This window comes from Tenebrio molitor, chromosome 7 (assembly GCF_963966145.1).
Source record: "Tenebrio molitor chromosome 7, icTenMoli1.1, whole genome shotgun sequence".
NCBI lineage: Eukaryota > Metazoa > Arthropoda > Insecta > Coleoptera > Tenebrionidae > Tenebrio > Tenebrio molitor.
Genome location: NC_091052.1, coordinates 9,498,135 through 9,523,363, shown reverse-complemented (window position 1 = coordinate 9,523,363; position 25,229 = coordinate 9,498,135). Strand labels below are relative to the sequence as shown.

At 36.6% G+C, this 25,229-nt stretch overlaps 8 protein-coding genes across 11 annotated transcripts; 3 read left to right on the top strand and 5 right to left on the bottom strand.

Annotated features, from left to right (window-relative positions):
• Window positions 1-1,476: 1,476 nt before the first annotated feature.
• Window positions 1,477-4,572, bottom strand: LOC138135201 (uncharacterized). Its single transcript, XM_069053868.1, has 4 exons — window positions 4,255-4,572; window positions 3,593-3,771; window positions 3,220-3,330; window positions 1,477-3,161 (listed from the first exon to the last, which is right to left on the bottom strand). Exons 1-4 carry the CDS (start codon window positions 4,390-4,392, stop codon window positions 3,038-3,040), a joined length of 552 nt encoding a protein of 183 aa, XP_068909969.1. The 5' UTR covers window positions 4,393-4,572; the 3' UTR covers window positions 1,477-3,037.
• A 1-nt stretch (window position 4,573) lies between these two features.
• Window positions 4,574-5,841, top strand: LOC138135202 (uncharacterized). The gene is made up of 5 exons (XM_069053869.1): window positions 4,574-4,796; window positions 4,861-5,253; window positions 5,303-5,460; window positions 5,513-5,626; window positions 5,679-5,841. Exons 2-5 carry the CDS (start codon window positions 5,110-5,112, stop codon window positions 5,785-5,787), a joined length of 525 nt encoding a protein of 174 aa, XP_068909970.1. The 5' UTR covers window positions 4,574-4,796; window positions 4,861-5,109; the 3' UTR covers window positions 5,788-5,841.
• A 3,858-nt stretch (window positions 5,842-9,699) lies between these two features.
• On the top strand, window positions 9,700-10,471 carry LOC138134885 (uncharacterized). Its single transcript, XM_069053468.1, has 3 exons — window positions 9,700-9,846; window positions 9,909-10,213; window positions 10,263-10,471. The coding sequence occupies exons 1-3, from the start codon at window positions 9,700-9,702 to the stop codon at window positions 10,411-10,413; spliced, it is 603 nt and encodes a 200-aa protein (XP_068909569.1). The 3' UTR covers window positions 10,414-10,471.
• Window positions 10,465-11,786, bottom strand: LOC138134887 (uncharacterized). Its single transcript, XM_069053470.1, has 4 exons — window positions 11,083-11,786; window positions 10,842-11,032; window positions 10,685-10,795; window positions 10,465-10,639 (listed from the first exon to the last, which is right to left on the bottom strand). The coding sequence occupies exons 1-4, from the start codon at window positions 11,218-11,220 to the stop codon at window positions 10,486-10,488; spliced, it is 594 nt and encodes a 197-aa protein (XP_068909571.1). The 5' UTR covers window positions 11,221-11,786; the 3' UTR covers window positions 10,465-10,485.
• A 74-nt stretch (window positions 11,787-11,860) lies between these two features.
• LOC138135026 (uncharacterized) lies at window positions 11,861-12,607 on the bottom strand. The gene is made up of 4 exons (XM_069053663.1): window positions 12,476-12,607; window positions 12,235-12,425; window positions 12,069-12,179; window positions 11,861-12,023 (listed from the first exon to the last, which is right to left on the bottom strand). The coding sequence occupies exons 1-4, from the start codon at window positions 12,605-12,607 to the stop codon at window positions 11,861-11,863; spliced, it is 597 nt and encodes a 198-aa protein (XP_068909764.1).
• A 192-nt stretch (window positions 12,608-12,799) lies between these two features.
• On the top strand, window positions 12,800-24,731 carry LOC138134883 (uncharacterized). 2 transcript variants are annotated; one of them, XM_069053464.1, is made up of 5 exons: window positions 12,800-12,981; window positions 23,637-24,012; window positions 24,067-24,204; window positions 24,350-24,457; window positions 24,562-24,731. In XM_069053464.1, exons 2-5 carry the CDS (start codon window positions 23,651-23,653, stop codon window positions 24,695-24,697), a joined length of 744 nt encoding a protein of 247 aa, XP_068909565.1. In that variant the 5' UTR covers window positions 12,800-12,981; window positions 23,637-23,650; the 3' UTR covers window positions 24,698-24,731. The 2 variants fall into 2 exon arrangements, with proteins under 2 accessions (XP_068909565.1, XP_068909564.1); XM_069053463.1 differs by lacking the exon at window positions 12,800-12,981 and adding an exon at window positions 21,760-21,928.
• LOC138134886 (uncharacterized) lies at window positions 17,913-19,050 on the bottom strand. The gene is made up of 4 exons (XM_069053469.1): window positions 18,693-19,050; window positions 18,448-18,644; window positions 18,286-18,396; window positions 17,913-18,233 (listed from the first exon to the last, which is right to left on the bottom strand). Exons 1-4 carry the CDS (start codon window positions 18,837-18,839, stop codon window positions 18,089-18,091), a joined length of 600 nt encoding a protein of 199 aa, XP_068909570.1. The 5' UTR covers window positions 18,840-19,050; the 3' UTR covers window positions 17,913-18,088.
• LOC138134884 (uncharacterized) lies at window positions 19,200-21,546 on the bottom strand. Of its 3 annotated transcripts, none has more exons than XM_069053466.1 (7): window positions 21,404-21,546; window positions 21,163-21,356; window positions 20,734-20,841; window positions 20,006-20,643; window positions 19,649-19,842; window positions 19,487-19,597; window positions 19,200-19,437 (listed from the first exon to the last, which is right to left on the bottom strand). In XM_069053466.1, exons 4-7 carry the CDS (start codon window positions 20,162-20,164, stop codon window positions 19,266-19,268), a joined length of 636 nt encoding a protein of 211 aa, XP_068909567.1. In that variant the 5' UTR covers window positions 20,165-20,643; window positions 20,734-20,841; window positions 21,163-21,356; window positions 21,404-21,546; the 3' UTR covers window positions 19,200-19,265. The 3 variants fall into 3 exon arrangements, with proteins under 3 accessions (XP_068909567.1, XP_068909568.1, XP_068909566.1); XM_069053467.1 differs by having other exon boundaries at window positions 21,188-21,356; XM_069053465.1 differs by lacking the exons at window positions 19,200-19,437; window positions 19,487-19,597; window positions 19,649-19,842 and having other exon boundaries at window positions 20,368-20,643; window positions 21,404-21,541.
• Window positions 24,732-25,229: the final 498 nt, after the last annotated feature.

Sequence of the window (25,229 nt, the reverse complement as noted above, 5' to 3'; positions counted from 1 at the left end):
AAGTCAAATTTGGTAGACCACAATTTTCATTAAATAATACTTGTGACGCATGAGCGACTAGAATGAAGAATTGGACCTAAAAATCGATCAAATTAATTTTCCACAAAATAAATGTAATAAATAAAATCTTTACCATTTGTAAGACAGTAATAATAGGTTTCCATTTGTTTATTTTCTTTTGCCAAAATTGTCCTAAGGAGGAAATGAAATAATAACTGTACATGAGGACATGAATCGAAGAATTTAGCATCATGGAGAAAGACGCCAGTCCTCCTGTCAACAACAAATTATATCAGTTATCTCTATCAAGAAAACTAAGAACTACAACCTGCATAATATCTGGCAAAAAACCATGCCAATGCTAAAGTTGACACATGATGATAAACGTGAAGTGGTGAAACTTGATTATACTTTTTTCTAAGGATAAACATTAATGTCTCCACTAGTTCGATCACTTTTATGAAGTAGAAGTAGTAGGACAATGTCAATCTCTTCATCGACCTAGTACTTAGAGAATAACTGAAATGCTCGCATTTTATAACATAGGATGGTTCTGTGAGGGGTGTCACAATCTAAAAGCAAAAAGTAATAGTCAAAGTTTTTGGTGTAAAAGATGAAAAAAAATTACTTTATAGATTAGTGTTGCGCAGGCAACTATTTGGAATATATTGTAGTAATAAATAACAGTCTTCAGACTGTACGGATTTTTTGTTGCCATATGACGTGGAAGGACTACATAGACGAGAAGCAAGTAAATTCCAATAAGGAATAATGTCGGTAAAGGACTAGAAATCGGGGCCCAATTTTTAACTCGTGGATCTAGAAAAAGATTTTTCTTTAAAAGATCCAGTGTGATAATTCAGTTTAACTTACCACCAAGGTCGTAAAAGACGTAATTGTATTTTTCTGAAATAAAAGTTTATTATTTTAGAAGTCATTATTTTATTTTATCAGTCAGCTATTATTTAAAGTACTAGTATATAAAATTTAAAAAATATATAGGTAATTATGTAATATCTAAAATATTAAACTGAAAGTCCTTGAGAAAATATTAATAATAACTTAATTAAAACAATCATTCGCCTTTTAAAAAAACGAACAATTCTAATAATAGTCCAGGGTAACACCACAAGAGGTGAGATTTTTTTAAAACTGTTGTGTCCTTCTCATCTGGCTTGGTATTTAGAGAGATTATTCAACAATATAGATATAATTATTTCTTTTTCACTTTTGAGCGAAATAATTGGACATTAGGTGTCACAGGTTACTTTAACTGAATTGAAAATAAAAAATAATATTTATTATACCGTTGAATAATCCTAAATTTATCTTCAATAAGTAGACGAAAATCTTCAACTAAGAGTCCTTTTCATGTTCAAAATTGTTTTGTATTTTTACAAAGTTGAATTAGAGAATTAAATTTGGAAAAAGTTAATACAGGAATAATTTTTGAAACAAAATTTATTAGGCACTCACCAATAACATTTCCAGTGTAATTGTGCATTTGGTGCAAAAACATATCGTTTGAATCTAATGCATTCGTTAAAACTAACCCCATCATTTACTATTGTTTCTTTTGAATCAAGTGAACTGTTACTGCACTACAAATAATTTGAACATGAGTGGAAGTTTCATAGAATATTTATATACAAACGTAGAGGTTGTAAAATATAACAATGCGCAGAAGGTTAATCAAATCGAACCTATCAGTTCTTACATGAATTATATTTTAGGCGGAGGAAATAAACATAAGTGTTTTTTTTTGTAACGGAATCTTGGCAACAACTGACATTTAACTGACAAATATGTGTGAACTGGCTTTTATTGAAAATAACTCAACTTTTGACTCGATAATGCCATTTCCATGCTTTTTTGATGTCACAAGAAAAACTTCAAAGTGATTTTTAATAATTGTCATATTAATGACACTAATGGTTGGTTTACATAATTTTTTATAGAAATGTCAAAAAATGTTGGCCAAGATTCCGTGTCCGGAATAGTACTATCGAATTCAGGAAAAACTAGTACAACAAAATTTTGTTAGAGTAAACTGGACTACATGAAAATGTCAAATATCAACGTCTGTCATTATGACAGTTCGAATTTAGCAATGCTCAATCCCACGTCAAATGTATTTATATCCGATCGGGCGATTTTTGCCTATTTATGGACTAGTTTTTAGGGCGTAATTCAGTATATTATAGCCCAGGGCTGTAAAAGTTTTTGCCGCCCTTATTTATGCCGTTACTACAGTCATAACAATAACTGGCTTATTCCACCTTCCTGATTTTTGTGTCGTTATTTTAAAATTAAATCTACCTAAATTGTTATAAAATTCAAAACTTCGACCGGACATAAAATTTTGTATGTACCACGGGCATAATTAGCGTTTGTGACCCTAGCGTGTTATGTCACGCCGCGGGCCACAAACGCCTTCATTACGCCCTTAATACATAAATAACTATTATGTTATCTACTTGACATGTTGGACATTAGTAACATAGTAACCAGTTAAAATAAAGTACGTAGAAACGTTACACTACAACATTTTTGAAAAGATGACATAACTACGACGTTTTACTGTCCTAGTTTTTCATTAATTCGATAGTACAAATGAATACTTATCCTAGTTTTAGGTGATGATAAGTAATAGCACGAGGACGAATTTCAATTAATAAATTAAATTTTATTTATTTAAAAAAACTATACAAAATATACCGTGAGTTTTTTTATTTTACTGAATATAGGATTCATGGATCTGTAAGTTTGGTTGCCTATTTCAAATGAATTGACTTGTCCATTTTAGAACTGAACATAGCCATTTTGCATTGTATGTTCAGCGAACTAAAAAACGCAGTGTATAATATATAATATTTTTCTCAAAAAGTGAAATAAAAAAAATAACCCGAAAACAATATAAGTATGACAAATATTTTTCAGAAACTACTCGCCTAGACCTTCTACATTAGATTTGAAAGTAAAATGAGATTTGATGGGTTCACTAAACACTAAATAATAAGCAACAATATTTCTGATTTTAATAAAGTTCATGTGTAAACAGGCTGCCCAAAATGTAGCTAAGAAGTGGTACATCGCATTCCGGGGGCAACACAGCATGACAGGAATCCTCGTATCTCACATTCAAATCAATTTCAGAAGACCTAAAAAATAAATAACGAAAAAATGTACCCAGTAAATCACATATTATCAGAAACTCACGCGAATATGGCCGATAAAATGTCTTTGACTAGAGATTTACCTCCCGCTTGAATGTAGTCTCGAGCTTCACAAATCATTCTTCTCACACATTCACTGCCGTTCAGACCACCTCTGCAAAGATGAAATTTCAAAACTATTCAGACCTCGCTGATTGCGTTTCATGAATTCCTGTATTGGAGAGTGGGAGAGACAAAACTGAAACAATCTGTACAGTTGAAGATTTCAGCTTTGAAACATGACAAAAAAAACTTTTTGTTTCAGCGTCTCCAGCTTGGGAACTGCTTCTGTATAATAGATAAGTCGAAGAAAAGTGCAACTAAGGGTTTCCGTCGGACGTGACGTTTGCATAATATAGTACACTATAGCGACTTACTGGAAAAATGCATTTTCGAATTCCATGAGGACATCTCTTCTCCGCAAGTGGTGATCGCGGCGCTGCTTCTTGAACAGTCTGGTGTCGCTTGGTAAGTCAAATGGTATATCGCACTCCCCCAGAAGATTGAACCCTCTCGGCTGCACCACCATGAAAGGCTTGATAAACGAAAGAGTAATCTGAAAGAGAATCGCCGCATTAATTAATTTCACAAACAACAAAACCAGAACCGTAAATTCCGCCAGACGATTATTTTTAATCAGTTTAAAACATTTTATTTCACACCGAGCGATTTTGTCGCTCTTTTATCGATTCAGTCTGGAGCTGTGGTTTACAGCGAAGGTTTAACCATTCAACTGCTGCAGCTTTATCATCATTAAAAACTGAAACCTGGAATGGCGTGGATTTCAGGACAGGCCTGACACCAATCCGATGATTTATTGACCCAACAAACCGCCGTCGTTCGTTCCGGGGTGTCTTTGACGCACCCTTGCCTTCAGACGCTTGAAGAAAATTTGCATAAACACATCCTGGAATCCTTGCCCTCCTGATACTTCTCTGAATATTTTAACCCCCAAAACGGCTTTAAAATTTAAAATAAAGCGCCTCGCTCCTTCTGCCGGGACTCAGAGTGGGGGAAATTAATTCAAAAAATTGCTTACCACGAAATTGCTCTTCATGGGGAAAGCTAGATAACGCTTCCGTCGTGACAGCAACGGATTGTGTTTAACTATTTTGGAAACTTGTGACGACGTTACAACGATTAGAACATGTATTAAGAAGATTCTTGCCACTAACATTTTGTCCGTTGTGTTTCCAACACAATTCCAAGACCAACTCTAAACAAATATTTGCTCGATAGGTTGAGACTCTAAGAAACTTCACAACTATTTGCTAAATAAAATTGGTTTTTAAGAGCCACAACAATTGCGGTACCGTAATCACACACAAATCTTCCAGACTACCATTTTTTGTCATATTTTATCTTTACCTGGATCCAGTCTAGTCCGCAAATCACTCAGATAATTAGTGACAAGGTAAAATAATCGAATTGCGATTATATGAACAGTTCTCTATTTCTTCTCCGTTTTCTCTGCACGAGCTCCTCGCGATAAAAAAATTAAGTGGAAATCGATGTTGATTTGCAGCATCCCGGAGTACGAGCGGATACACCGCCCGGAAATTCGCTTCCATTCAGGATAAGGTACGTCATCTAATTATGGAAATATTCGAGGCAAATCCCAGGAGAATCACAAATTACTTTCTAGGTGGGTCGGATAAAAATATTATTTGCTCTCATTTTGGGTAAACAAGCACAGACCCGGGAGAATGTGATCAGACCGGCGAATTTGAGACAATACGTGGTAACGTGGACGTAATTGAACTACCTAATCTGTATTCTGTAAAAAATACCGCTACGTCTCTGGTTTACTCAACTGTAAACTTTATTTAAATTACTGTACACGGTGTCAAGAGCAGCACGACAAAATCTACAAAATAATATCAGATCGGGAATAATGGAGGAAACAATCGTGAAACTTTTATTCCCACTGGGTTGTTTGGTGTTCTTGAGCGTTATTGTGCTTTCGAACGGCGCAAATTCTGAATATAAGCACAGGACAAAGAGGAAAGTCGTGTTCAGCAAAAGCAGCAAATTTTTCGTGAGTATTGCATCAGTGTAGTGGCATCAGAAGAGATCGCGTTTTGCAGTTCAGGTTGAACGGGAAAGATAACATGTTGAATTACACCGAATTTTTTGCTCATGGTTGGTCTATCAGGATGAATTACGATCTGCCTGAAAGTATACCCAGGAGACACCAATTTTTCAAGAGGGATGTTCACGCCGAATTAGACAGTATTACAGATGAGTAAGTCCATATTTTGCCAAAAACTTCCATTCGACTCCTTTATTTGTTGCAGATCAGTTGTTAACATCTACTCCTGCGCGCTCAAATACATCTGCGAGAGCGTCTCGAACGTCAAGTCTGCAGAGAAGTGCGGAATTTTTTGCGGCATCGGCAGAATCATAGCCAGGTAACTAATAATAATCAATTCTTAATAACACACTTAAAGTGGGTTGTTTCAGCACGACCAACATGGAGTCGGATTTTTTAAAGACTTTTATAGACAAATGTGACTTCCATAAGAAGAATTGTCCCTATTTGCCACAAAACGCGAGTCTCCATTACGGTTAGCGAGACGGTTATTTTTTGTTTAAACTAGAATGTAAAATAAATCAATCGAACGAGCTGGTTTGTGCTTTTTATTGTTGTTAATGTAGCGTAACGTATCTTCACAAGTCAACTTGTCGATGATGCTCTCCAGGATGCCGCATTCATCTCGACGTAACAATGTATCTGTGAAAAATAGTTAAAGTTTTATATCCCCACTGTCGACAGCTATTTTTCTGCGGAATTGAAAGAGTCGATCCATCATAAATTTATGGAGTGTTGGGTGCACGTGTGCGCAAATTTAAACCGACACAAGCTGCACAGCTATGAGTCAAATCAATGTAATTAGAACAATCAATTTAATGAAGATATGGTTAGGAGAAACGAGTTAAGTTGCTGTCAATATAATATGTATGTATGTATGTATGTATGTATGTATGTATGTATTCAAGTAAATCTGGGACAATTGTTGTAACGTAACCATAACTCTCAATTTCACTTGTTCATATCAATCTAGGACAACTTCTTTTCTGGGTTTCAAATATGACTTTAAGAAGTTAATTAACATTTTATTAAAAAAATATTTTGGCTATAATTAACAATTCAATGCTTATTTTATTATCATTTTGCGGTAAAATTGCTTTGAAAAGTATAATGGAATGGAAATATTGTTCAATGTTCAACCCACATTACCCTCGAAAAATAAAATTGTCCCAGATTTATCTGAACATGACTGTACATCTTTTAGTCAAAAATATTTTATTTATATTAAACAATTGTAATTTACTGATGCATCATGTAATTATTTATGAAAAATAAGTTGTTATTATTAACTAGTCCACTGCATCGCGTCCGGTCACACGGCATTCAGGCCGAACCAATTTATCGTTTCGGATGTTATTTTGTCACAAAAACTAAGTGAAAATAAAAGTCTTCTAAAATCCATCTGTTTTTAATATCGATCCACTGCACGATAAATCGATAAACACTAGATGACCACACCAAGTTATCTTGACATATTCTAGAGTTCTTCTAAAAGTAAATAGAGCAAGAAATCACCTCATTACACCATCATAACCGATACACTAACTTGCGTACACTTTCTTAACACAAAACTAAAACAAGAAGCAGATCTTGATAATCTTCCACGTTCTTTTGAGAAATCCTGGAGTAAGTATTGTCACATTCTGAGACACTCTTTAGCTATCATTATCGACTTATCTTATTATCTTTAAGTCTCCTGAACAGTTTGACAGTTACAATACAGTTGGTTGCAAAAAAACGGGAACTGTCAGAATAAAATTGACACATTTTTACATTTTTTTCATAGAGTGAAACCTTCTTACGAGAGATAGGTAGATAAATTGTTAAGTAGACAATTAATTGACAAATAGACAAAATCAAATTTACATTAGGAAAATTTTTATTTCCCATTTTTTTTTTGCAACCAACTGTACCTACTTATTAAACCTTACTTTATTCTACATCTTGAATGCCGGTTAACTGATCGATGATAATACATAATACTGCTATTTGAATTTGTTTATAACGTTTTCATTTATACTTTTAAATTGTGTTTTAGATTCTTTGGCATAATGCCCGTCCTTGAAATTATTAATAGTAACACAGTAGTCTTATTTAAATTTCACTGACTTTTATTGCTATAATCGATTCACGATGAATGTGGATAAGGGGTGGCTGTGATTTATTTTTGTCATATTGAATAAACTGATTCAATTTTATATTTTTTCCTGTCAGAAATATGACATGATTGGTTGGACATTCAAATTTGGACAAAAATTATAATTGAATATTTGTTTTTTGTAATTATTCAAGTTCGAATTTCAGAGGCATTGATACTCAAATTATGATTCAACTCATTCAACTCGAAATACGTTCAAGCTGGCAACGATGTTAACCGTTTCCGTCATATAATTTAACCTTAATTGAAATCAACCTAACCTAACACGAAAGCTATCAATTTCTTTTAGGGAATTTTATTTGTTCTGTAGCTACTACCAACAATGTTACCAGATGTCATAGCCACCTCTTATCCACATTCATGGTGAATCGATTATAGTGCTAATATAATTAGAGTTTGTTACTAAGGAATGCACCACAATTGCTTTTATTTACAACTAAAATATCTGGTCTATTTGCCACGATTCGTTTATTAAAAGTAAAACCTCGAGACTGTAATTTTCTCGATGATTTTATTCCACTATAGAAAATAAAAGAGAAATGGTACTCTTGTCAATTCTCTAAAATCGAAATAACATATCTTCTTTTTTCACCGATCAGTGCCTCTGTTGAATTTTTGTGGTAGGTATGGCAACTATGTACGAAAATTTATGTGGCAACTGTGTGAGTGGGGTAGAGTTCACATTTGTATGACATTTCATAAGCCTGCATTTGATTATTTTTATACAATTGCATATTGATTTGACAATTTTCAAAATTGCGCGACTATGCACTGTCAAAGAAATGTTGCCACATACATTTTCGTACATAGTTGCCATACTTATCCACAATTCATTTTGAATCACCCAATACAATAAAGATAGATATTGTAGATAAAATGCATGCACGTTGTTTTGGAATAATGGGAGGTGTCTGTTGAGTTAGGTTATGTTTTTCTAAGTTAGAGGTTATAAATAGTGTCAATGTCTAGTGCATTGTTGTCAGTATTACCAGTTTGCAATAGAAGAATACTCAGATATTGCTGAAAATTCAGCAACATGTTATGTTCATTTTGATACTTTGATAGGTCCGCATGTCAGGCACTTTAGTGATGGAAATCAGTGTGTCCAACGTTAAAAAAATAAATCATGGCCTCCTCCCATTATGCCAAAACAACGTGACCGGTGTTTACATTTTTATTGTACACAGAAGCTTCGTAACTTAGTAACAACACGAGAACTAACAGTTAGTTTGAATGTTGTTACTTAAGTAGCAAAGCTTGCGTGTGTAAATAAAAATTTATCTAGAGAAATCTAGAGGGTCGCAGGATAAAAAACGCAAAATACGAGTACAATGAAACTTTATTAATTCATTATTTAAACGTACAGTTATTATTACAGTACAGGTATTAAATACATAGAGCCGTATCACGACACCCTTATTAAATTTAATCAGGACTCTAATTACCTTGGCGACGAATTCATTTCTTTCTCGCAGGTTATAATTGCATAAATCTATATCGTTTTATGTTTACTTTAACCACGATTTTAGTTATCTTTAATAACGGTGTCGTGATAATGTTTTTCTGTCAATTGTAAATAAAGCTTTATTGAAAAACCAGTGTTATGGCCAACGGCTTTTATTATTTCTTCCCGTTCCACTCCAATTTTAACCACATGGGACATCACTGTTGAACGACTCGAAGAATTGGTTATTTTCCTTTTTTTATGTACAAACCTGCTCTTTCCTACTAGATTTTCAGATATTTAGAAAATACTTTATTTCCCACATGAGAAAAATATTTTTCATCCAAAAGGCGTTTGATTGGCCAGATTTGAGACAAGTTTTTGTGCAAACTGCATTATGTAACTTCCGCCATTGATGAGTTCGGTCGAGCAAAAAACTCCTTCACAATCCCACAAGTGAAAAAACTTCATTTGCAAACCTTCCAGAGTTTAAACCTTTAAAAAATTCTTCCTGCAATTGAAACTGCGTAATTTTTATTTTCAGGACTAACAGTAAGGACAGTTTATCATGGTTTTATTGTATACCATTATTTATTGTTTTTATTATTATTTAGTGAATTTTTCTTCAAGACAACAGTTGATTCGGAGCGCGACAATGCTAATTAGGACCCACTCGCTAAACTTCTTGTTTACTCTTTAAATCACGTCGTAAAGGTCGTTTAACCTAATCTGCAAAGCTCATCTTCGATAAATAATATCCCGGGAGTTGCGTCCGTATCAGACGTGAATCATGAAAATTTCAGCGCTATTCATGCATTTGGCAATCGACGCAGTGTTCATAAATTCTGTTTGTGGTAAACTTCTAGACACGAGCGGTGAAATATTATCTCGACAAAAACGATTTTTAATTTGGAAGGAAGGCGTCAACTACGTGCAGGTAATTTTTCAGCAATATTTGATCCTGACACATCCATTAATATTAATAAAATCGGGTGAAAGCTGATTGCGGGGGTCGGTTTACCGATCGAGCTGCGCGACCAAAGCATAACCGTGGGGACGGTGGTGAAGGCCTTTTATTTACTGCCCACCAACAGCAGCGATTTCACCCACCCCTCCATCAATTTCGTGAGGAAAAAGCGCGCCGCCACCAGGTGGATCGCCTACGGATTCATCGAGAAGTTCTTCGAGAGGAACGGCTACGGCGACGGCAAGGCCTGTCTCTTGAGGAGCATCTGCGAGGTGGCGAGACAACCCTTCGACAAGAAGACGGGGATCTTGGCGGAAATCGTCCACGCGATCCTGACGTGGGTAATAAGGATTTCATAGGAAATCTCGTTAAAGTGTAATTTTCAGACCGTCGACGACACGGGAAGAGCTTGACAATCACTTAAACAACGAGTATTATGCCGCGGAAAAACTCGGAAAGGAAGTTGACAATTGCGCAGTGTTATTTCCGGAATGTCCCCTGAATTTCATCCAGCAATTTACCAGGACGCTGTCATAAATTCCTCAAAGTTCTGTTCGCAAATTGTTCACGAAATAAATTGTTTGTTCGTTTTCGATATATTTATTTAATCTACCCTACTGTGTTGAACGTGAACGTGTCCAAGAAGCTTGCACCGCAATCGGAGAAGATCTCTCCGCAATTTCGTTTCTTCTGGCCGAAGAACTGCGCCGCGTAATATTCGTTGTCGGAGTGTTGATCGACCTTCTCGTTGGTAGTTGTGGGCCTGAAATTCCCGATTTATTTCAGTTTGGCAGAGTTGAATGCTTACGTGAAAACCGTGTGGATTAGTTCGTGAAAAAGTCCGAAGTTTTTCTCCAGAGGCGTCGCCGCCACCTCGCAAATGGTCCTCAGGACGCACGATTTCCCCACAAATCCTCGCCTAATTAACAAAAATCAGCCAGAGGCAGACCTGGATTTACACTCACATTTCCAGGGCGCGTCCCAGCAGTGCGTACAAGTCCCACCTCGTCGCCGCCCTCTTCTTCCTAGCGTACGTGACGATGGGGTTTGTGATTTGTGTGGCATTTGTAGGAAATTTGTAATTCGCCTTAAACACAGTTCCGAATATCACAGTTCTTGCTTTGAGATCGACGGGAACCCCAAAACCGCAAATAGCCTGGAAGGTTTTTGTCACAACCGGAAAAAGAAACAAACGAGATGCCAAACCAGCAATTTGCTGCCACCTGGGGGCCAAACCAAAGTCCGTTTCTCTCTGGTGAAACTCTCATGTTTCAAGTGTTGTCCGCAAATTGCAGACGAACAAATTAAAATCACCACCAATGAAAATGACTCACACTTGAGCATTTCGAAAAAGTAACAGAGGGTGACGTCAAAGACGTCATCTTAATACCTCGTGGATAATGACACATCCAATTTGAGCGCTTTTGATCCCCAATTTAAATCGGCAAATTTTTATTGTATTTTATAGACTCTAACTGATCTAATACGTGTTTCGCTGTCTAAATATTGGAATAGGTGTGAGGTCGATGTATGGGACATTTTTCCAAAGAAGTGTCATCTGTTGATGTCTCTATTACGACACTCAAATAGCAGCTAAGTGTACAGTAAACAAAAACATTTGTGCTGAGCCACTCACCTGTTGAAGCTTGGACCGAAATAGAGTCAACACCGGAGGCTAATGGTTCAATAAATTACAAAAAGTAAAACCACAAGAGGGACTTTATAATTATTCTCTGGGGGTAACATTGCATTATTAAAAATTTAATAAAGCTGTGAGAAGGGGCAAAATGGTGACAGGCACAAGACACTATCGATCGCAGCAATGAAGCTGTCGCATTAATTATAGGTTAAAATGTACAGTCAACGTCGAGTTTAATGATGCGGGAATAATGCGTCTAGCGTCCCAGATCCGCTGCAAACGAGAGAACACTTTATTTGAGAAACTAGTCGATCGAGACATACCACTTGAAATTCTCCACATTGATTAGAAGTTAATTTCGGTGTTGTAAACCGTGAGCATATCCATCAAGCTGGTGGGGCAATCGCGGAAAATTTTATCGCATTTTCCCTTTTTTTCTCCGATCATTTGCGCTGCAAAATATTCGTTGTCGGCGTGACGCTTCGCCTTCTCTTTGGTGGAGGTGGGCCTGCGAAGACGTGCTTATTAAAGAAAAAGAGACTCCGGTACGTACGTGAACATCACGTGCATCAATTCGTGGAAAAGTCCGTAGTTTTTCTCCAGAGGCGTGCTCGCCACTTCGCAGATGGCTCGTAAAATGCACGATTTTCCCTCGAATCCACGCCTAGCAATAAACAAAAAATTATTCCCGGATGCAATTTCTTCAATTGGGGCCTTACGTTTCAATAGTCTGCGACAATAAATCGTAAATGTCCCATCTCGTTGCCGCTCTTTTTTTCCGTTGGAACGAGACGTAAGGGTTGGTGTAATGCGATGAGTTTGTCGGTAATCCGTAATTTGCTTTGAACACACTCCCGATTATCACAGTCTCTCTTTTCAGATCAACGGGAACACCGAAACCTGTGATAACCTGAAAAATTATTCTGGACAATTTGAAGAAAAAATTAATCCAGGATGAACCTGCAATCTGGAAGCACCCTCGCGCCAAATTAACGAGCGTTTCTCTCTGCTGACATCTCTCACATCTTCACCACAGCTTGAAGATAAGAAATGAAAGAGGAAGATTGCTACTGACAAGTGTAGTAGGGACATTTTTAGAAATAGATGCAGACACGACAGAAAAGTTCTATTTTAGTATTTTGTAAGTAATTATACCTTCAATTTGAGCCCCTATGACAGAGAATTTCAATGAGCCAATAGTTGTTATGTAGATGAGACAAACAACTTTTTAATTGGTCTAACGTGTGTTCCAATATTTAGATATTGAAATTAGTGTGTGTCTAGGGTGTGAACCTGTCAACATGAGTGTTAGTTAGTTAGGTGGTGTTTCAGACACACAAGCAAGCAGCAAACTTGTAGATTCAGTAAATTGCGGTTTCACTAATTTTCAACACAATGGGAACATCGACCAACAGCTACAACCAAGAGAAAAATTTTATCAAAAATTACATTACACCTGGATTTAGGTAAGACTCGTTGGAATTATAATTGTGCATTATTATATGATAAAGAGGAACATTTATAAAATAAACAAGAACAACATTTTACATTCGTAAGAATGAGTAATTTACCAGATTTATTGCCAAACGCAACGCCACTGGTAAGCAGATTTTTCGGTGAAGTGTCAATTTTAAAACAACGACGTTTCCCGTCATTGTAACCAAAAATAAGTGGTAAAATGGGGTTTACCACTGACGATAAAGCATTATTATTAACAATTAATTAAACAATAATAGATTTTTCAAGAAGTAGGCAACCAATAAAACGACTGTGCAAGTATACATCTGTGGACGATCAAGCTGAGAAAGACGTTTCGATAAAACAAAGAGTAGGTAGCACTCTTGATTTGTTTTCTTGTTGATTACCTTGTATTTCAGCGTACACAATAATTAAACATAATCTTCTTTTTCTCATCGAGAAAACGTTTTAATGAGAGGCACAGAAGATGCAACGCAAACAATTTTAGTGCTGTATCAATCGTTCGACAAAAGCGTCACTAATTTTTCCTTTCTGTCTGGATAAAAGAAAAAATGATCCACAAATGCAATTTCGCAAATTATATTTTTACGTTTCAGTAGCTTCGGTGTAATAAACCGTAAATATCGCATCTTGTAATGGCTCGTTTTTTTTTTCGTGAAAATAATACCAATTTTTCATTTGTGAGAGCATTGCGTTAGCATTTTCCGTCGGAGAAGAGATACCAGAAACATGAGTCACATTTGTTCATTTCATGCACATTTTGGTGACCTTCAAAAAATGTAATCCAATCAGATCGTTGCCAAATTTGAAATTTAGCAAAGATTTATCGAATATTTGAAGTGAAAACTTCTTTAGGCCCACCACGACATTATTCCCGGGCAGTGAATTAGTTTCATCGTCACGCGTCACGTCACACGCTCCGAGGTGAAAGGGTCATTCAAGTAAATTCGAGGCCGAGCGAGCGAGAAACAGTCAGATTTTTAGTGGAGATTTTAATATTTCTCGACAGAAAAATCAAAGCCCTTCAATGACTTTTTAAAAACAACATTGGATTTAAATATGTCAAATGACTCAATAGAGAGTACAATAAACACAAAATGGAACTACAATCCAAAGTATTTATTTCGTATTTTAGCTATCACAAGCCCGTTGTTCCTGATTTATCCAAGTACCATCATCCATAATAATATAATTTATACAGTGAGTTTTTTTTAAGACTGGCCATAGGGTTTTACATGCTAATTTTTCAACCCCCTGTTAACTTTTGTTCCGAAAATATTCAAACCATTTTTGGAATAAAGTTAGAAGAATTTTTAAACTATCGGATAGATTACAATTCAATATCCCAAACTGTCGAAAAAGTTGTGAAAAAATATTTTTTAGGGCGCCGAAATAATAGTACGTCGAGCGGCCGCCAGAGTAGCGCCATTGTCGGCTCAACCAGCACCTGACGATCTCCAATTTTGGACGTTTTCGGCGCGCTAAAAAATATTTTTTTCACAACTTTTTCGACAGTTTGGGATATTGAATTGTTATCTATCCGATAGTTTAAAAAATCTTCTAACTTTATTCCAAAAATGGTTTGAATATTTTCATCGGAACAAAAGTTAACAGGGGGTTGAAAAATTAGCATGTAAAACCCTATGGCCAGTCTTAAAAAAAACTCACTGTATAATGTATATTAGGCATTCACGATCTTTTTGGGACCGAGTTGGCTATGATTTTTTCTTTTCATGTTGGACTGATTGACTCAGTGATGCAACGGATGTATTTTTTTTTCCTGTCAGTGTCTGTTCGACATTTTCTTGCCACCGCATTGCCAGATTTTTTATTTTAATATTCGTAAGAAACTAAATGATTTATTAAGTGTGCAAAAATAATTTAAATTTTCGTCAAAGGAACAATCAAGATTGCCAAAATAATTTTATTACGATAAACAATTTCTATTAAACGATTTAATTTAATTTAAAAATGACAGACCAGATTTAAGAGATCCGGCAACAATGTACTTATTCAGAAAATATAATCCTAAACTGAAAACAACCTAACCTAACACAAAAAGTGTCAATTTCCTTTAGGGAATGTAGTTATCACCGAGGTACTGCCAACAAAATCACTAGATGGTCATAGCCAACTTGGTCCCAAAAAGATCGTGAATGCCTTATACAGGGTTATTCACGAGTAATAATGGACCTTACAAACATTGAGACGCAACCAGTTATACATATTCATCGCCTTCGTGGATCATTTATATTTATTGAAAAAAATTTTAAACAGTTGGTTTTAGTCTTTCTAATTTAACATGAAGTTGACATCTAAATTGATGTAATTTTTTTAGGTTATTTTTATTTAAACGCAAATACATGTTACGTAACGACAACTGAAAATTGTTTTAATAAAAGCAGTCTTAGATTCATTAAAAAATAATTGGTAACTACTCGTTTGAGAAATACGAGTATGTTTATTTGGTTGCGTCGGGACGTTGTTAAGTCCATTACTAGTGAATGCCCCTGTATACCCTGATACCCTGTATCAATTACGAATGTCATAGAAATTTTCACTTCTGTCGTGCGGTCAAGCACACACTCTTTTTTTTAATACACAAATTAAATTAGAATGAATTAAAAAAATCAGATTTTTTTTTTGTTTGGAAATTTTATTTTGATGGAGAGCAGGTGTAGAGAATTTGACAGTACAGAAATAATTAATTAGATAGTTAGTGTTACATAATTTTCATTTAGTTCAGTTTAATTGTTGCACTGATGGTAGTGAAGTGTGATTATTATCAATCAACAAGTTTTGCTCGAATCTAAACCAATTAAACCCACAGGAGGGAAGACAAATCAATTCTGACAATAATCTTGTTCCACCTTGTTCCCAGAACACCTCAACCTGCATTAATTAAAAGATAAACAACAAGTTTCTTTGTTTCTTCTGGTCTTATGATAGTAACTTACTGTTGCTTTTGTTGCAAAAAGTTGAAGCAAACAACAAGATGTAAATAAGAAAATTGTTAAAATTGCGTAATGAATTGCAAGTCAATTTAATTTTTTTTCCAGCATTCCCGAATCGCTGAAATGGCATGTTTCAATTGATCAAAAAGACCATAAGTTTTATCTACAGGCCTATGCAATAACTCACAAAGCTCTCAATATGCAAGATTTACCGCCGAATCCACGCCCTCGCGAAAAACAGAATGATAGATTTTCACCTAAATAAAAAATATAAATCTTTTGCCACAACTGAGCTAAAAGCTCGTAAATATTTCACCTAAAAAGTGAACGTTTTTCCTCTTCCTGTTAGTAAACATTAGTAAATGATTTGAGATCTGGGAACAGTAACTTCAAAAACAACAAGAGATATCTCTTGAAGTCTAATTCTCTTTTTCCCATCATGTTTTTCCTGGATAATAAAATAAAACAACCAATTGAAATTTTTTACTAAGCCATTCACATTCATTAAATTAATATTCATCGCCGGGGACTAATTTCCTGCCAAACATTTATTAATTTAGTAATTACTCATTACTGATTTGAGCATTCAAAAGACCGCAAAAAACAAGGTACACAAAAATTTATTAACGTCTTTTGTAAAATAAAGATAAATAATACCTATTCTTCGAAGTACATAATTAATTTTTGTGTAGCTGGTATCATAAATATTGATGTAATGGTTTGCGTACAAACAGTTACAAGAAAAATACAATATAGGTGTATAGAAAGGAAATGCAAATGTCATTGAAGTGACACTAATTTAATCACTTATTATATCCCACAACATAACATATAACTCAAACATCCATAAATTATTCGGTCAGAAGACCAATTATTATCAAATAAAAGCCCTCGACTTCGTCTCGTGCTCTTATTTGCTAATAATTGGTCTTCTGACCTCATTTATGGATGTTTTCGTTCATTAGCAAAAACATTTCCGATAAAAAAATTTGCACGAGGGGTATACGGCTGATTATTTCCTGAATAGAATGAAACCAAACGCATTATTTCCAATCCTTTTTATTCAAAATATATATATTTTTTAAATCAGGTACCTACCGACATTTCTTATCAGATTATTGCACATGTGCATTTTAGAGAAATTTTATCGGGTTATTTTTTGTTTTCTCGTTTTGATTGGTCAATATTTGTCACCCAATTGGTTGCTAAACACATGAAGGAAATAATCACAAGCAAAACCGAATGAAGCCACATAATCCTGAAAAATTAGTAACAAAAGTTATTTATGATATAAGTGTTAAAAGTAAGATTTTATTTTGAGAGCAGGGAAGATTTCGGAACGAGCGCAGCGAGTGGAGAAACCCTTCGAACAAAATAAAATCACTTTTAACACGAGTATCATACACTATTTTTTCTACAAACAGTACAAACACCATTTAAAACACTTAAAAAATGAGGTTATGTTAAAAATATGATTGAAAGCAGGACGCAGAAGAGCATTGAGTCATGGAGTGTTGCCTATTTTCAACACCGTCCGTTGATTGTAGGTAGCTAAAGCTTATTATTCTGGTATTCATGGGTCTTTCTGTGCTGCTCTGTCAAAACGTCATTGTGACAAACGACTTGTCATTACTTTTAACACTAGTGAAAAAAAAACAATTTTTAACTCATGTATGCCGTGTTAAAAATTGACTTTTTACTAGTGTTTGTAGAAAAAATTGTTTTTATAATCTCATGTTTAAAATGCCATTTATCGCATGTTTCTATGACGCTAAGTGATGTTTAAATATACCTTGACAAGCTGTGCCTTTGTGCGCTTTAGTCACGAGGTAAAGTTAGCAACGGGATTTTTAGCCACGGGCTAAAGTTAGCTGACAGCCAAAATCAAGTTAGTTGTCACTTGTTAATTGACGTTTAACAGTTTCGAATTTTATGTTTAAATTAACGTTTAATAAAGAAGTTGCTTGTTTTATTTGTTTTGTTTATTCGGTCATAGAAAAAGTATAGTATGCAACTCGTTTATAAACTTCTCTAGACACACTTGCTCCGCTCGTGCCTAATAAAACTCGTGACTAAAGTGCCGTTTATAAATCTTGTTGCATAATATACTATTTCGTCGTTTTGGTAGCAGAAATTATTTTCACATCGTAAACATATCGACTAAATTAATTTGGCAATCGTAGAATCTCGATTTGCACGAATCTCCAGATTTCCTTCCCAACTTGTGAGCCGCAAAATACTCATTGTCACTGTGGTGACGTGCCGTTTCCCCTGTACTCTTCGGACTAAAACAGAAAAAATTTGCGTCACACTCGACGACATTCCATTTCCGCTCACTTAAAAACAACGTGAATCAATTCATCAAAAAGTCCATAATTTTTGTCAACAGGCCTGTGCGACAGCTCACAGATGGTCTTCAATATGCACGACTTCCCTTCGAAACCACGCCTGGAAAAACCAGAATAATACATTTTCACCTCGCGGAAGTATAAATCTTACATTTGCCACAACTGAGCCAGAAGATCGTAAATATCCCATCTGGACAACGCCCGCTTTTTTCTTCGCTCGTAGTAGACGTTACCGAAGGGTTTGAGGTCGGAGACGTTCTGAGGGAGTGTATACCAGCCCTTGATGATGCTCCCGATGATCGCCGTCTCCACTCTAAGGTCAAGCGGAATGCCGAATCCTGTGATGATCTGACAAACAAATTTGTAAAGAAATGAAATAAAACTGCTGATACGGACTTGTAATCTGCTGCGTCCCGGTCGCCATATCAATGTCCTTTTCGCCCTGGTTAATTGAGTGAGTTTTTGGTGAGACACTGCACAAGGCGAGTTGCAATAAAGCACAAAAAACACTAGAGCAAAATTGAAATGCTTGTCTAGCAGCATCGTCACAACCCGAAGCGAGATGCGATTATGCAAATCACTCGGAGTTCAGACCTGGTTAAGATAATGATTTACTGTTAGGTAACGGGTGTTGCAGTGTGTATCCAAGAAATAGCGCAAAAATTAAGACGAAGGCTATAATTTGAGCACTTTGTCGAGATGAAAAAATAGCGAGAGATGTTTGTTCCTGAAAATCCATCAAGAGCTGTTGACCCACAATCAATTTGGAAGGGCGTCAAGTGTACCAAGCAATTTTCAGCACGTCAGTGATAAATGTATTTCAACATGTCACGTCAAATTCCGGATTAACACCGGGGTCAGACAAACGCAATCTTTCAGGGGAAGTCGTCAAAGGAAATCTGATTCAATCAATAGAAAGAGTCGACTTTATTTGCTAATTTGGCCACAGTGTGTTTCTGAAAGAGCTTTTTATGTATCGGGATAATACCCGAAAGCGGAATAATAGCCGAGAGCTAGATCAATCAATGAAAAAGGACACCCAGGAAACATTTCGAAGCATTCGTCCTCGCGTGCTTTCTCCGCCGCCCCATAATACTGATGCTCTTCCTCTTCTCGTCCTCCATTATACTTCTTCGGGTATCTGAAATACCAACATTATAAAATATTATAAGTTATCGGTAACGACTGACCTGAATACGATTCGCAAGATCTCATCTACGAGACTCCCTCCTTTCGGTTTCAAACGAGTAGAAGCCTCGCATAAAGCCCTTAGTACACAGTCGCGACCATCGTACCCCATCCTGTCAGACAACACCCGTTACTTTTGATCACCCAAATTCCGTACAACTCACGATCTCATGATAGTCTCCATTTTGGAGTAGAGTTGTCTGCGGTGCCGCCTCTGCATCACTTCTTTCGGTTTATCTAGGAGCTCTTTAAACTGTTTCGTGTCATTGGGGAGTTCGTACGAGATGCCCCAGTTTACGCCTTCCGTGAATATTTCACCTGGTGTTATTCCCATCTGAGAGGTCACACATATTGCTATCTGGAAATTAAATTCGCATCTCAACATCTAAAATTAAAACAAGACCCTTTGCCCTCTCCAATCCAATTTCCAAGCACACCGTCGCAATCGATGCGAATTGAATTTAAAACCTATCGACCCACAATTTCTGACTTCGCACAGATATGACGCCATAAATACTCACTGATACACTCGATCCTTCGGGGAACACCAGATACCTTTTTTTCCGGGATAAAATCCTATCTCGAGGATCGTTAGCGTTCCCGATGTCTGCAAACATCAGAATCGTGACGAACAGAAATGCGATTTGTGGGATTGTCATCTTGTGAACTGTCGCGATCATAAATCACTTCAAAGGAAAACAACAACAGTTATTTTCGTTATGTGGTCGTTAATTGAAGTGCTAACGGTAAAAACTGTTTGCACCAAGAAAATAAAACGTTTCTTTGTAATAATCATGTGACCCAGACAGTGTCTGAATCGCATTATATGGTTTCCAGCCAGTCTGCACTCCGTAAATGGGATTAAATATTTTACGAGATTGGCTCGAGTTTTAAAAATTTTATTAACAGTGCAGTTTACATAAATGGGTTAACAAGATACGCGAAAAACTTCCGTTATGGATTGGGTCTTGATGCCGCATAATCAGGTTCCTCTAGGTAATCGTTGTAATATCCTAAAGCCAGATCTATGAGGGAGATTGAACATGCCGGGAACATCTCGGCGCAATCCTGTTGCTTGTTTTCTCGTCCTCGTCGATACGCCGAATGATACAAGCGATGCTCCTCCGGCTCCAGTATCGATATGGTCGAACCCGGAAACCTATCAATCAATACAGATTAATTATCTCTCTTAAAGAGGAAATCGCTCGTAACGACTTTCATTTTCGAGATGCTCCCTTAAATGACTTACTTGAAGACAAGGCGGATCAGTTCTTCCGACAAAGTGGGACTTTTACGACTGAGACGAGATGCTTCACACAAAGCTCTGAAGATACAGCTTCGCCCGTCGAAGCCCATCCTGAAAGATAGACAAGAATTAATGAGAAGCGGCAAGATAAAAAATAACAGAACCGACGGGATGAGATTACTCAACTCTTGTCAAAAATCGGCGAGGCGTAGGTTTGATAGTTTCTGAATTAAAAAACTCTTCCGGAGATAAATAAGTTTGGAAATGAATGAAATAAACTTGGGGGAGTTTCTGAACCGGAAAACATTAACCGCGAGGATGTCTTTGGATGATGTGAAAGTTGTAGGCTGGGTTTAGCCGCATTGCCAGTTTGTAATTCTACCAGTTCCTCTGGAGGGACTGGACGGGCATGTATGTATAGTAAACACTTACGAATCCATTATAACTTCAGCCTTACTGTATAAGTCCCTACGGTGTCTTCTTCTGAGGATGAAATTAGACTTCTTGTCTCTGAAATATTCGCTGAAGGTTGTTTTGTTCGGGAGGTCGTAGGCGATGCCCCAGTTGACCCCTTCGGTGAAAATTCCCATGGGGAGGATTGTTTGAGCGGTCATGCAAAACGCCCACTGGAATGACTCATTCAAGGTAAACCAAAAGAAAAGGGAAAACTTACGATCATGGTGGATCCGTCTGGGAAAGCCACATATCTTTTACGACGCGAAAGAATAACGCTGTCATTTCTAGATCCACCCGAATTTATTTCAGGAACAAACAACATAAAAACTCCTACGAGATACAAGGGGATCTCCATCCTGTATGAACAAGTCGGGAAAGTTGGGCAAACTGCGGTCAATAAAATCCGGAATTAGACTAGCCATGATAATTTAATCAGGTCGTCGTTAAATATTTAACCGAAATTGTAATTTCAAGTACCGTTCGACAATGAAATGCACCGTTGAAACAATTAGCGCCTCATCAGCGAAATCACTCTAGTCTCTTGTGATTCCAGTCGAACTCTCGAAACTTGTAATGGCCGGAAAAGTCGCCTTTTGTACGTTGTTCGTCGCTATTTTCATGATAAAAATAACACTGCAAACTTTGCAAGATGATATAGCGGCGCAGATGAACGCCACCGAAAAAACTTTGACGAGGAAGAGGAGGTATCTCATTTTTCCGGAGGGGAGCTCCCTGCAACTAGGTCAGTACTTATTTTTTTATTGTGCGTTAAGTGGTTCCAGATACATTGATATGTCGTTAAACCGTCACATAACCTGTCAATCAGGCGTGCGATTGATTGATTGAGGATCAAATATCATTTCAAACATTTTAAAAGCTTTCACAACAGGAACGTGCGAAATTTTCCACGTGACACCCGCACACTCAATCCTTTAAATACAAAATTACTTTTAAAGAATTACATTAATTATTATTATACCATTTTATTACCGGTGGCTTTGTAAGCTCACGCCATTATCCTCTGAATTTACAACTGCGTGAGCTTTGCGTAACTCGACACTGATAAGGCATTACCTTGAAACACAAGAAGGTAATTTATTTTTATAAAGCTAAACTTATTACACTTCACCGGTGGGGGCGTTCGTTTTGTGTAAAATGTACAAAGAGCTTCTGAAATATTTTTCGAGCTTTTGTTCTACTTTCAAGCTACTTCAAAACGTCTGTTAGCATCCTCAGAATTTTGTACAATTCCACCAATACTCTCAAAGACATCTCAGTCTACCAAAGAAATTGTTTCAGATAAATTAGTGACAAATTGGCGACGATCGCTTTGAATCATAAATTAGTATTCCGTTTGATTTGTTAAAAAGGAACGGGAAAATTAAAACAACAAGTGTCAAAGGCCGGGAGAGATAAATTGTCCTGTTCCTGTTTGAAAAATCTATTGGAAGAAGCTGGGACTTCCGGGTATTGACAGATGAGGCGCTTTTTTCATAAATAAACGGAAACATGTACTAGCGTCTCTAAAGTGAAGGTTTTGCTGTGCCCATTTTGCGGTTTAGTTTAAAAATGCTTTGTAGGCTTGTTGTGAAAATTTTAATGAAGGTTATAAAATAAGAAAAATATAAAACTTTCCATTGTGCAAGAAGACATAAAAAAACACAATGATCTAGATGACCTGTATGATTAAAAAAAAAATTAACAGGAAGGTGGAATAAATGAAGAACCAACTCCATTTAACGGATTTACCAAAAAAAGTTCGCAAAGACATATTTATTACGCTTAATTCCAAATATAATTGGGAAATTATTAAATTAATTAAATTCAGAGAACATATCTGTGGCGGTCGTAAAAAAGTAGGTAAGTCAAATAATTTCAAAAATGAGTTAACGATGTTTACACCTTAATAATAAATCATGGAATTAAATAATTCAAATTTTCACAGTTTAAAATTTACTTATATTGAAAGCAAGTACAGGTAGATAGAAGTTTCTATTTAATTACAGGATTTTAGGAATGATGTGGAATTTTGAATCGTTGCTCTGAAAAATTAACATTTTCGACTTACCTACTTTTTCACGACCGCCACAGATATTATTTTATGTTATTAAAGATTTTCATGATGAGAAACGTGGCTAAAGTCACGCCGGCAGGATTTAGATTGTTTGTTTCTGTTATAATATTTTTATTATCACTGACATATTTTCCTCTCGCATAAAGTGCTAATTAGACTTATTCAAAGCGCTAAAATTCTGCACAAACACTAATGACACAAAGCTAATATTTTAGTAATCGCAAACAAGCTTTTATAGTTGCGAAAATCACCACTTTACTGTCATGAATTTCCAACGAGGCTATAATCCTAGGCTTCTAAGAATAGGGAACGTCTGCTTTGACTAGCTAATTAATTCGAAGATAATTGCCTGATTAATAAATCATATTTGTTGCAGTATTTTGCTTCACCATGCCGTCCGTAGGGGTGGGTCAAATATTCACAGTCGGGGCGACTGCGGCGTTGGCTTGGGAGTTACCGCATGATCCTTTCGTGCCTTTCAGGAGGCCTTCTGAACTGCTCCACCGTATTGACAAGCCCGAAAAGCACACATCCGGCGGTTGGTCGCTACAAAATACCAAATCGCCGGCACCTGTCACTTACAAGAAAACCTATTACAATCCGTTTCTCATCAATAAACCGCCACCAATTGGTTACACCACCATCAGCAAATTCTCCCAAAAGCTCGCGCCACAAGGATTTACCAGAGCTCAGAGTAAAACCAAGAACAGATATTACGAGGGATCTGGACGGACCAACAAAAATCGCAATCAGTAATGATGAATTTGTGTGGATTGGAGGTCAGGATTTGAGATTTTTTTTTTCAGGTATGGGACAGGACAAACAGCTCGGGGGCAGTCAAGGAGAAAGGAACCCGTCACGACTTATTTGCATCCTGTTTACCACAAGGTCTACAGAAGGACGAGACGGGACTTGTATGCTAAAATCGAAGGATTGTTCACGGCGTGAGTAATATTATTATAGAGATTTTTTTTTCAATTCGAGTGGGTCAATACGGACGTAGATTCGGATTTGCTAGTTGGAGGGTAATTTAATAAGAAGCTTGTTTGTCCTCGGGAGTGTCTTTGTTTAAACAAAAGTTATTTACAGACTAAGCAAAGATGGCAAGGCTTGTTTGCTCAAAGCCGTTTGCGAAGTCAGCAAAGCAACCAGAGACAGGGGCACTTTCATGGCGGAAATCATCAAGGCCATATTCAGGTAGGGGTTGCATCCGTTATTTTTTATGAAAATTTACGAGATTGTGTGGCGCGAAGCGGCGCCGCCTAATTGCCCAAGAGCTTTTTTCCAATGTTTGTTTTCAGAGTGAGACATCACGAAGACGAAGGTCACGAAGAAAAGGATGAGTACGACTTGGCAGCAAACAAACAACATAATTGCACTGAAATGTATCCAACATGCGAACACTCTATCTGGAACGGGATGTTCTCGTTCTCCTAATCAATAAAATGAAAAATAAGAAAATCCCACATAACTTATTTTATTTGCGTCTCTCCTCTGCGAATTATTTTTGAGCGGTTCTGCGTAAAAAAGAGACTCGATCGAGTAACCGGCGCCTCCACCAAACGCGCAAAAACCGCCCCATTTTTCGCCCTACAAACTTCAGCTAAAGTCGTTAAAGTAGTTCTGCATCATAATAAAGTTTTTTATTAAATCGCGATGGGAATATCAAGTCACTTGTAAATGGGAAGTGCCGCCTCCTAAATACTGGGTCTAAAATGTGCAAAAGTATTCAGGAGCTCGCTCCGGCGAAGATGAAAACGGCAAAGTACACCAAGTCATTTCATTTGAAATGTAAAGTTCTTCTCATTTTGCGAGCGAAATCTCCCGTCCGCGATTTACCTATCCCGAATTACCAAGAAAAACTAATATTCGCCCTCCATTTTGTGTAATATTCCTAGTTAGATCTAAGGGGCGCGCTTTAGAAAGTCGCGATTTAATCACACCGGAGTCTGCATTGAAGCATCTCGCA

What these genes read in the sequence shown, in the direction of transcription:
- LOC138135201 (XM_069053868.1), bottom strand. Translation starts at nt 4,392, where the DNA reads ATGTTAGTGGCAAGAATCTTCTTAATACATGTTCTAATCGTTGTAACG. An exon ending in CCATGAAGAGCAATTTCGTG is followed by an intron (nt 3,772 to 4,254) that starts GTAAGCAATTTT and finishes ATTCTCTTTCAG; the next exon opens with ATTACTCTTTCGTTTATCAA. An exon ending in ATTTTATCGGCCATATTCGC is followed by an intron (nt 3,162 to 3,219) that starts GTGAGTTTCTGA and finishes TTTATTTTTTAG; the next exon opens with GTCTTCTGAAATTGATTTGA.
- LOC138135202 (XM_069053869.1), top strand. Translation starts at nt 5,110, where the DNA reads ATGGAGGAAACAATCGTGAAACTTTTATTCCCACTGGGTTGTTTGGTG. An exon ending in TTAGACAGTATTACAGATGA is followed by an intron (nt 5,461 to 5,512) that starts GTAAGTCCATAT and finishes TATTTGTTGCAG; the next exon opens with ATCAGTTGTTAACATCTACT. An exon ending in ATCGGCAGAATCATAGCCAG is followed by an intron (nt 5,627 to 5,678) that starts GTAACTAATAAT and finishes GGGTTGTTTCAG; the next exon opens with CACGACCAACATGGAGTCGG.
- LOC138134885 (XM_069053468.1), top strand. Translation starts at nt 9,700, where the DNA reads ATGAAAATTTCAGCGCTATTCATGCATTTGGCAATCGACGCAGTGTTC. An exon ending in AAGGCGTCAACTACGTGCAG is followed by an intron (nt 9,847 to 9,908) that starts GTAATTTTTCAG and finishes ATCGGGTGAAAG; the next exon opens with CTGATTGCGGGGGTCGGTTT. An exon ending in ATCGTCCACGCGATCCTGAC is followed by an intron (nt 10,214 to 10,262) that starts GTGGGTAATAAG and finishes TGTAATTTTCAG; the next exon opens with ACCGTCGACGACACGGGAAG.
- LOC138134887 (XM_069053470.1), bottom strand. Translation starts at nt 11,220, where the DNA reads ATGCTCAAGTGTGAGTCATTTTCATTGGTGGTGATTTTAATTTGTTCG. An exon ending in CAGGTGGCAGCAAATTGCTG is followed by an intron (nt 11,033 to 11,082) that starts GTTTGGCATCTC and finishes AAAACCTTCCAG; the next exon opens with GCTATTTGCGGTTTTGGGGT. An exon ending in CTGGGACGCGCCCTGGAAAT is followed by an intron (nt 10,796 to 10,841) that starts GTGAGTGTAAAT and finishes TTTGTTAATTAG; the next exon opens with GCGAGGATTTGTGGGGAAAT.
- LOC138135026 (XM_069053663.1), bottom strand. Translation starts at nt 12,607, where the DNA reads ATGTCCCTACTACACTTGTCAGTAGCAATCTTCCTCTTTCATTTCTTA. An exon ending in TTGTCGCAGACTATTGAAAC is followed by an intron (nt 12,180 to 12,234) that starts GTAAGGCCCCAA and finishes GTTTATTGCTAG; the next exon opens with GCGTGGATTCGAGGGAAAAT. An exon ending in TTGATGCACGTGATGTTCAC is followed by an intron (nt 12,024 to 12,068) that starts GTACGTACCGGA and finishes ACGTCTTCGCAG; the next exon opens with GCCCACCTCCACCAAAGAGA.
- LOC138134886 (XM_069053469.1), bottom strand. Translation starts at nt 18,839, where the DNA reads ATGCTGCTAGACAAGCATTTCAATTTTGCTCTAGTGTTTTTTGTGCTT. An exon ending in CGGGACGCAGCAGATTACAA is followed by an intron (nt 18,645 to 18,692) that starts GTCCGTATCAGC and finishes TTTGTTTGTCAG; the next exon opens with ATCATCACAGGATTCGGCAT. An exon ending in CTGGCTCAGTTGTGGCAAAT is followed by an intron (nt 18,397 to 18,447) that starts GTAAGATTTATA and finishes TGGTTTTTCCAG; the next exon opens with GCGTGGTTTCGAAGGGAAGT.
- LOC138134884 (XM_069053465.1), bottom strand. Translation starts at nt 21,541, where the DNA reads ATGGAGATCCCCTTGTATCTCGTAGGAGTTTTTATGTTGTTTGTTCCT. An exon ending in CAGACGGATCCACCATGATC is followed by an intron (nt 21,357 to 21,403) that starts GTAAGTTTTCCC and finishes GAGTCATTCCAG; the next exon opens with TGGGCGTTTTGCATGACCGC. An exon ending in CTGATCCGCCTTGTCTTCAA is followed by an intron (nt 20,644 to 20,733) that starts GTAAGTCATTTA and finishes ATTGATTGATAG; the next exon opens with GTTTCCGGGTTCGACCATAT.
- LOC138134883 (XM_069053463.1), top strand. Translation starts at nt 21,760, where the DNA reads ATGGCCGGAAAAGTCGCCTTTTGTACGTTGTTCGTCGCTATTTTCATG. An exon ending in ACCAACAAAAATCGCAATCA is followed by an intron (nt 24,013 to 24,066) that starts GTAATGATGAAT and finishes TTTTTTTTTCAG; the next exon opens with GTATGGGACAGGACAAACAG. An exon ending in ATCATCAAGGCCATATTCAG is followed by an intron (nt 24,458 to 24,561) that starts GTAGGGGTTGCA and finishes GTTTGTTTTCAG; the next exon opens with AGTGAGACATCACGAAGACG.